The sequence below is a fragment of the Mauremys reevesii genome, linkage group 15 (genome assembly GCF_016161935.1).
Source record: "Mauremys reevesii isolate NIE-2019 linkage group 15, ASM1616193v1, whole genome shotgun sequence".
Lineage (NCBI taxonomy): Eukaryota > Metazoa > Chordata > Testudines > Geoemydidae > Mauremys > Mauremys reevesii.
This window is the reverse complement of record NC_052637.1, coordinates 9191630-9201665: the sequence shown is the minus strand read 5'-3', so window position 1 is coordinate 9201665 and position 10036 is coordinate 9191630. Positions and strand designations below refer to the sequence as shown.

The 10036-nt window shown below is 43.8% G+C and overlaps 1 protein-coding gene across 1 annotated transcript; it reads right to left on the bottom strand.

Annotated features, from left to right (window-relative positions):
• Positions 1–5532: 5532 nt before the first annotated feature.
• LOC120383567 (olfactory receptor 14A16-like) lies at positions 5533–6489 on the bottom strand. Its single transcript, XM_039501722.1, has one exon. It carries the CDS (start codon positions 6487–6489, stop codon positions 5533–5535), a length of 957 nt encoding a protein of 318 aa, XP_039357656.1.
• Positions 6490–10036: the final 3547 nt, after the last annotated feature.

Here is a 10036-nt window from a genome sequence, read left to right as displayed (position 1 = left end):
GGAACAAGGACATCAAAGCTGCATTGAGGAGACTCACTGGGTGGACGTTATTCACCAAAAATTAATCGTCTGTCTGTAAATATCCTTTTGCTTTGTTTCTTCTGGTCCATGTCAGTTAGTTCCATGACTACGCAATTTATACACAGAAGGCCCAGTGTGTACTCTTGGCTGCACCAATTCAAATCCAAATTAACTCCACGGATGTCAACGCACTTGGGCTGATTTACACCCGCAGAAGTTCTTGCTTAATAATAGAGTTAAACTGGTGTGAATTTTGTGGGAGGGAAGAATTGGGCTTTCATTCTGTACCAAAGCAATGCCTAGGGGGGAGGGATAGCTCAGTGGTTTGAGCATTGGCCTGCTAAACCCAGGGTTATGAGTTCAACTCTTGAGGGGGCCATGTAGGCATCTGTGGCAAAATCAGTATTTGGTCTTGCTAGTGAAGGCGCGGGGCTGGGCTGGGCTCAATAACCCTTTAGGGTCTTTTCCAGTTCTAGGAAATGGGTATATCTCCATTATTAAGTTGCTTTGCCACTTATACCCATTTCAGGGTCACTTAAAAACACAGAGCTTCTTTCCCTTATGTGCATAAATCAGGATTGGTGTCAAGGGAGTCAGACTGGTGTAGATCTAGTATATGGTATATGTCTCTGACCTCTGCAAACCACTGTAGTGCCATTGACTTTGATAAAGGTTAACCAATTTACACTACCTGGAGATCTGGCCTCTTGACGTCAACGGAACTACATCCATTTACAGCAGGTTGGGACTGGGCTCATGACGCCAATTGACACAAGCTGTGGATCTAACATCCACATTTTAATATCAAGGAGCTCGATCTATTTAGCTTAACAAAGAAATGCTTAAGAGGTAACTTGATCACAGTCTACAAGTACAGACACAGAGAATAAATATTTGAAAATGAGCTCTTCAGTCTAGCTGAGAGGGTTGTACCAGGATCCGATGGCTGGAAGTTGAAGACAAATTCAGACTGGAAATAAGGCATACAATTTTTAACTTTATTTTTATTGTTTTTGTATAAAATATAAGCACATAACAAAACAAAACATATAAATACATGCACAAGATGGAAATACAATAACAAAATTCAATGTTCATTATTTGTAAAACCCGGAAAAAACAAAACAAAACAAAAACCCTTAACTTATAGAGCTCATGCATAAATTATTAAAGTGACTAAATAGATAAATATTAAATGAGTCATTTATTTCCATTAATGCAGTTGTAGAGAGCTCACCAGGGTAGTCTGTGTATGACGGAGATTTCTGTTTTCTCAAAATAACTTGGACACTAAAATAGTTACTGAAATCCATTTCTTAATGTTAACTGGTAATACCAATGCATCCAGCACCCCTAAAATACACAAACTTGGAGAAGGAAAGACAGTTTTTGAGAGAACATTGAATATGGTGTTCAGAACACATGCATTGTTGGATAGGTAGAGACGATGTGTGAAAGGTTGGCATGTGGCTGTTTGTATTTTCAACATTCACTGTGTGTTGCCAATCTCAGCTTAAACAAACGTTCTCGAGTCCAGAGGTATCTGTTTACTATCTTGTTCTGGAAGAATCACAAGGATAAAAAACTTGAAGTATCTTTCACATTAAGCCAGATATCCTCCCAGCCTTCTGTAGTGATAATAAGGCTAAGTTCTTTTTCCCATTTTTCTTTGGGACTGCGATTTAGAGGGTAATGCAAAACATTAAGCCAGCCTGTGGTGGGGTTGGTATCACCACCGCAGTGTCTCCTACTGGTTGTGTCCTGGAATTAGCTCAGTCCAGTGAAGTGCCCTCTCCTGGTGGTGTCCTGCCTGAGGTCTCGCCCTTTGTTGGCGTCGGAGCCCACGTCGCTCACCAGCTCACGGCATCATCTTCAGGACCACTGCCCTCTGGTTCTGTGGTTTTGCATGTGTATGTGGGTTGAACACTGTTGTGTGTTTGTATATGGAATGGACACTGCAGTGTGTTTGTGGGCTGTGTGGTAGTGTGTGTGTTTGTGGGCTGTACAATATTATGTATAACTATATGTTAACATCCCATGTAGACCGTGCTAAAGGACAAAGTGCACAGGCAATAGCAAACTCATAAGCTGCTATACAAGATCTGACCACTAGAAGGGGATGAGGAGGCACATTGTGTTAGGCTGGGTTATGTGTACATTGAGGAGTGAGAGAGACTGAGTGACTGTGTGTACCTGTGTGGGAGGGAAAGGGAAAAAGGGACCAGACAGAGAATAAATTGAAACAGAGACAGTGGCATTGGATTAGTTCAAATGTCTGTGAGTCCTGTCCTCATGGCTGAGAGAGGTGACTCCAGTTCAGATAAAATGGCTGCACAGTGTCACACGTACAAATGCCACCCACTGGTCTGTGTGTGTTTGAAATTCTCTCCGTGCCCAATTCCAAGAGACTGTAAGTCTGTTACAGCCCTACCAGGGAGCCTGGCTGTTTAGCTCAAGCTGCAGGGACTCAAGCCCTTAGCTCTGGAGGTCTCTAGTTCAACCACAAGGTGTCAGTCAAGATGCTGACCATCATATGAGCTCAACTTAGACTCTATTTCTGCATTAATGAGGTACAGCTGTTGGCCTACCACCACGCTGCTGCAGAGTAGGAGTGAGGCCTATCAGGGGAGTGACACACTAGTGTGATGAGGGGCCGATTTATGCCCACATCATATCAGACATCCACGTTCCGTTCCAGCTGCATGCTCATGACCTAAGATGCATTGCATGGGTGGTGTGTATTGAAACTGAGCCTGATAGAACTGGTCAAGAAAACTCCACCTGAAAATAGTATCCTCAGTCTGTTCATGGCAGATGCTTCTACTATTCTAGCTGAGTAAAAATGAACCTGCCCATGGCTTGGAAAAATGTTGTCAAACTCTACCCTTGACCCACCATGCTCACTCCTCCCAAAGAGCTCCTGCAGAAATTCTTGGGTGCCTCATCTACCTGGAAGCTGTTCCAAGCAGCTGGTTCTCCTGCATTCTCTCCCAGAGGCAATGATGACAGGTTTATTGTCTGACAGTGAACATCATGTCTGGCCTTTGTGAAGAAGGGCCTAATGGAGTGAGAGGGGTCAATCCATGGGAACTTGTGCTTAACTCATTCAGCCTCTTTGAAATCCCAGCCTTCATCCTAGATAAATATCCTCTCTTCTCCCTAGAGGTGGTTCCTCCATATTCGGTGTCAGATACATTGACTGGAGCAAGGGCACAAACATGTGCTGCCCTGATGGTACTTGATTTGTGGATGAAAGGAGGATTTCATTCTTCAGGGCTCTCGACCCAGTCATGTGTAATTCAGAGCAGGGCTTTGAACCTGGATCTCCTACATTTTAGCTGAGTATCCTGACAAGAAGCCTCTAAAGAGACTTGCTCTCTTTGCTTTGTCCTGTTGGAGCTGTTCCTCTTGATATAAACTATTAATTATAGAGTGGGCCAAAGTCAGTGACTCTGGAGTGGGGGAGATGCAGGTTCAAGTCCCTGCTCTGCCTAATTCAGAGCAGCCCAGTTGAGTACCCTAACATCTAGGCTATTCGCTACTCGGGGCATCTCTCTCTCTCTAATTTTGACCAGAAATTCTATCTTTCACCTGAGAAACCTTCTCAATCAATGTTTAATTGAAACCGACATGTTCCAAGGGCAAGTTACAGTTTCAATGAATCAGCATTTTTGGATGAAGAAAAGTTTCTTTGAAAAATTGCTGATCAGCTTTTCCCAGGCAGCTGCCTCCCTGGGCTACCCAAATCCCAGCTAGCTAGAGAGTTGGGCAGTCCGGGCAGGCAGCTGCCTGGTGATCAGTGGAGCCCGGAGGACCCATCTACAAAGGTCCCTAACAGGTGAGCTTCTGAGGAACTGTGAGCCTGGGAACCTGGCAGCCAGCCAGGTAAGCTGCTGTGGGGTTCTGGGGAGCCCGCCTGATGGCTAGCTGGCTGGCAGATGGACTAGCAGGATACCAGGGGGAGACATGCTGGCTAGGCAGTCTGCCTCCCAGCCTGGTTTCCATTGACTGTTTTGACTGAATTGACACATTCCCACAGATAGCTTCAGCTCTGCCCTATCAGCATGATCTGACCACCTGTAGTCTGGATATAGGCAATCATGAACAGAAAAATCGGAACAAACTTTCCATGGATTATTTATCTATCTATCCCCATACACACTCATCTATCCAGTGACTGATCGATCGATCTGTCATAATATTTCACAATCAAACAGAAATCTGTCCATATGGCAATGTGACATCATGTGTTAGATAAGCAATGGTCCCATCCATCTGTCTGTCTTTCTAATAACAGTACTCTGCTTGGCCATGTCTAGATTTACACAAGATGGTGGATGGAATGCCAGGTCAGCGTATGTACTGGTATTTTGCCACTTACACCAATGTTATATCAAAATGACCCAACACAAGTAACTCAGACCGATGTGTCTGTTGCTGCTGCATTCAACTCAGCGTTTTTGGCCAGAAACTCTTCAGAGTTAATCTGCTGATGTCCGTGGAGCGACTCTGCATTTGCACTAGTCCGGCTAAAATGACTACAGAACCCGTACATGCCTTGCACTCTCTTTCTCCAGGCTGCCTTTAGCCATATTTGTATCCTTGTGTGTGTGTTGACTGTTGGCCAAATCCTGATCCCTTCACAGTGAAGAGGCTAAATCCCAGTGAATGGCATCAACATTTGGTCTCATTTTCAAGAGTCAGCTTGTCTTTAGGAAACACTGCAAAACCTTCCCTTCCAAAAAGTCTTTCCACCACAGCAAGTATGACACAGCAGTATGTATTCCGGTATAAAATAATACAAAGATACATATCCACAGCTCTAGGCACTCTTACATATCCTTAATAACACAATAAAATCCCAGCTGCACTAACAATCATTTCAACAGGATTTCAGCCTTGCAGACACCCTCTTCAGAACCCCTCTCTCATTGTTAGGAGCAAACCTTCAGCTCCCTCAGAAAACCCCATTAAAGAGATGATACATCAGCACCCCCATGAGATGACAAAACATCAACTACTGCATGTAACTAAGCATTCCCTTCCCCCAAATATACCCACCCCCTAAAAAAACAACAAATATCTGGAACAAAGAAACAAACCAATTGATGAAACAAACAAAACAAAGAATAGACATGCCAACAAACTATAAAACTCCAAACTCTCCATTCCCAAGCAGGGCTTTTTTTACCCAGAAAAGGAGAAAGACCAGAGGTTCCAATAGGGATTATGTTATGGCTACTGATTTTGTGTGGAAGCTGCTCAGATAGCATGATGAGTGGTAGTACATACTACTAAAATAGCTAGCTAGCTAGATTTTGATCTTTGTACACTGGGGTAAAATTAAAGAATGTTGATTTCAGTGGGGATAGGGTTTTTTTTTTGTTTGGTTGGTTTTTACCACTGTAAATACAGTATTTTTTCACGAAGACTCTGCACACCATGTTCTGATGGAGACAATATTGTCACCTGTTGATTAGGTTTATAAAGAAACACAGATTTAAAAGACAATTATGAGAGGAAGGCAGACATTTTATTCTTGGTCAATAACCTGTGCCAAGTCAGTTTCTTCAGGGCAGCTTTGATCTCCTTGTTTCTCATGCTGTAGATGAGGGGATTCATCATAGGATGGACCACGGAATAGAGGACAGTGAGCATGAGATCCAGGCCTGATGCTGATCTGGAGGTGGGTTTCAGGTAGGCAAAGGTGCCAGTGCAAACTAACAAGGAGACGACAATGAGATGAGGAAGGCAGGTGGAGAAGGCTTTATGCCGGCCCTGCCCAGAGGGGATTCTCAGCACTGTGGTGAAGATCTGAATGTATGACACAATTATTAAAACAAAGCAGCTTAAGCCCAAGAACGCATTAAAGGCAATAACCCCAATTTCACTGAGATAGGAGTCAGAGCAAGTGAGCTTGAGTAGCTGAGGGATTTCACAGAAGAATTGATCAACCATGTTACCCCCACAGAAGGTTATTGTAAATGTGCTCCCAGTGTGCAGAGCAGAATTGAGAACACCACTGATCCAGGCACTGGCTGCCATTTGGACACAAGCTCTCCTGTTCATTACAGTCTCATAGTGCAGTGGTTTGCAGATGGCAACGTATCGATCATACGCCATGACAGTGAGCAGGGCAAAGTCAGCCAAAGCAAAGAAGAAGAAGAGAAAGACTTGGGCGATGCATCCAGAATAAGAAATTGACCTGGTGTTCAATAGGGAATTTGCCATAGACTTGGGGACAGTGACGGAGATGAATCCGAGATCTAGAATAGACAAATTCATCAGGAAGAAGTACATGGGGGTGTGAAGGTGGTGGTCCAGGGCTACTACAGTGATAACGAGTAGATTCCCTGTCAGGGCTGCCAGGTAAATAATTAGAAACACCAAAAAGTGCAAAATCTGCAGCTCCCGAATGTCAGAGAATCCCAGGAGAAAGAACTCGGTCACGGTGGTTCGGTTGGACATTGTCCTTTTCAATACATCATGTGCTGCCTGTGAAGGGAAGGACAAGGCAATGTCAGGATTAGAGTTCTCTTCCCCTCCAACAATCAGTCCCCTAGTCAGGTGCATTATCACACCACTGTAAATTGCCATATCTCCCTTAAAGTCAATGGATGGCGCCTGCTTCCATCATCTGAGGATCTGGTCCAAGATGTGGCTCGATAAAATGCAGTGTAAATATGGAACAAATTACAACCCAGACCAAATAATCTTAGGAATGATGCTCATCCTATTGAGACAATGGAGCGCTATTTCGAGAGGAGACCAAAAAAAGTTCAGCTTGTTTAGCCTGGAAAAGTGCAGAATGAGCAGGGGTCTGATCACTCTCTGTAAATACATCAGTGGGTAAACATCAGGGAGGAATGAGAGCTATTGCTGCTAAAGGACCATGTTGGCACAAGAACAACTGAGATATACTGTCTGTGATTACATTTAGGCTGGAGATGAGAAGGAGGTTTGTCTCCATCAGAGGAGCCAGGTTCTGGAACAGCCTCCCAATTTGAGAAGTTTGGTACAAACAACTTAACTAGTGTCCACGCGGGGCTGGATCAGTTTTTGATGGGGATTATATAACAGGGTTGACAGTGAGAGCAGGGGATTGGACTTGATGACCTAAGAGGGCCCTTCCAGTCATATGTTCTTATGACAAACAGCAGGCTAACAAGTTGGACAGTAAACTAAACTTCTGAAACACCAACACACCCTGATTCCCTCTTTCCAGGGAAATACCACATAGACACACCCAGCGCCTTGAGCGCCAGCTTGCCTGTGATGATTCCACATTGAGTTCTGTGCTTAGATGACCTGCTACTTGCTTACAGATTGATTCATGGTACCAAATCCCAGTTGCACTGCCATCTCTGTGTGATGATGGACTAGGAGTATCATTCTATTACTTCCATGTTGTATCATTTACCTCTGTGACTTTATGTCTGTGCTGTGAGGGTCAGTGGCAGTCAGGAGACTTGGGTTTTGATCTTAGTTCTGCCAATGACATTCTGTGTGACCTTGGGCCAGTCACTTCCCCTCCCTGTGCCTCTGTTTCCCCTCCCCCACTTTCTCTGCCTTGTCCACTTAATTGTGTGCTGTTTGGGGGGCGGACTGTGAGGCCTTTCTAAACTAAGGACTGGGGGGAAAATGACAAATGCAGAGAAGCACACAGTTCAGGTGGAGACGAATTTATTAATGGGGAATCTCTATATCCTAGTATAGAGGATTGGAAAGATGTTGGTAAAATAAAGGCAAGAGCTAGTGAGGAACAGAGTCCCATTTAAACATACCATATAAAGGCAAGCAACTAAACATCGACAAAATGTGCTCATATGCAAATGGTAAAAGTCCAAATAATAAGATGAGTGAACTCCAGTGCCTGCCATTAAATGAGGATATTGATACAATATGCATTATGGAAACTTGTTGTAATGAGGATAATCAATGGGACAGGGTAATACCAAATTAGAAAATATATAGAAATGACAGAGTAGGTCACACTGACCGGGGAGTGACACTAAACATTAAAAAAAGCATAGAGTCAAATATGGTAAAAATCTTAACTGAATCAAACTGTGCCATAGAATCTCCATAGATAGAAATTCCATACTTGACTAATAAGAGTACAGCAGTAGGAATATACTACTGATCACCTGGCCAGGATGGTGGCACTGACTGTGAAATGCCAAGGGAGGCTTGAGAGGCAACAAAATGGGAACACACAAAAATATCAGAGGGACAGCCGTGTTAGTCTGGATCTGTCAAAAGTGTCAAAGAGTCCTGTGGCACCTTGAAGACTAACAGAAGTATCGGAGCATAAGCATTCGTGGATGAATACCCACTTTGTCAGTGATCTACAACCCATCCTGGACAACGATCCTGCACTTTCACAGGCTTTGGGAGACAGGCCAGTCCTCGCCGGCAGACAAATCGCCAACCTTAAGTATATTCTCACCAGCAACCACACATTGCACCATGGTAACTCTAACTCAGGAACCAATCCATGCAACAAGCATCGATGCCAACTCTGCCCACATATTTACACCAGCGACACCATCACAGGACCTAACCAGATCAGCCACAACTTCACCAGTTCATTCACCTGCACGTCCACCAATTTAATATACGCCATCATGTGCCAGCAATGCCCCTCTGCTATGTACATCGGCCAAACTGGTCAATCCCTACATAAAAGGATAAATGGACACAAGTCAGATATTAGGAATGGCAATATACAAAAAAAAAAAAAAACCTGTAGGAGAACACTTCAACCTTCCTGGCCACACAATAGCAGATTTAAAAGTAGCCATCCTGCAGCAAAAAAACTTCAGGACCAGATTCCAAAGAGAAAGTGCTGAGCTTCAGTTCATTTGCAAATTTGACACCATCAGCTCAGGATTAAACAAAGACTGTGAATGGCTAGCCAACTACAAAAGCAGTTTCTCCTCCCTTGGTGTTCACACCTCAGCTGCTAGAAGAGGGCCTCATCCTCCCAGAATGAACAAACCTGGTCATCTCTAGACTGATTCTTCCTTGCATATTTATACCTGCCTCTGGAAATTTCCACCACATGTGTCCGACAAAGTGGGTATTCACCCATGAAAGCTCATGCTCCAATACTTCTGTTAGTCTATAAGGTGCCACAGGACTCTTTGTCACAAAAATAATGGGTGATTTCAACTATCCTCATATTGACTGGGTACATGTCACCTCAGGGGGTGATGCAGAGATAAAATTTCTAGATGCCACAAATGACTGCTTCTTAGAGCAGCTAGTCTAGGAACCCACAAGTGGAGAGGAAATTCTTAATTTAGTCTTAAGTGGAGCACAGGATCTGGTCCAAAATGTAAATATAGCTGAACTGCTCAGTAATAGTGACCATATTTAACATCCTTGTAGGAGGGGAAATATAAAACAACCTCATCAAAGTAACATTCATTTTTTAAAAGGGTAATTTACATAAGAATGAAGTGATAGTTAGATGGAAATTAAAAAGAGAAGTCACAAGGGTAAATGCCTGCAAGCAGCATGCAGCAGATCGAGGAACATGATCATTCCCCTCTATTCGACTTTAGTGAGGCCTCATCTGGAGTACTGTGTCCAGTTTTGGGCCCCACATTCCAAGAAGGATGTGGAAAAATTGGAAAGAGTCCAGCAAAGGGCAACAAAAATGATTAGGGGGCTGGAGCATATTACTTATGAGGAGAGGCTGAGGGAACTGGGATTGTTTAGTCTGCAGAAGAGAAGAGTGAGAGAGGATTTGCTAGCTGCTTTCAGCTACCTGAAAGGGGGTTCCAAAGAAGATGGAGCTAGACTGTTCTCAGTGGTACCAGATGACAGAAAAAGGAGCAATCGTCTCAAGTTGCAGTGTGGGAGGTTTAGGTTGGATATTAGGAAAAACTTTTTCACTAGGAGAGTGGTGAAGCATTGGAATGGGTTACCTAGGGAGGTGGTGGAATCTCCTTCCTTAGAGGTTTTTAAGGTCAGGCTTGACAAAGCCCTGGCTGGGATGATTTGGTGG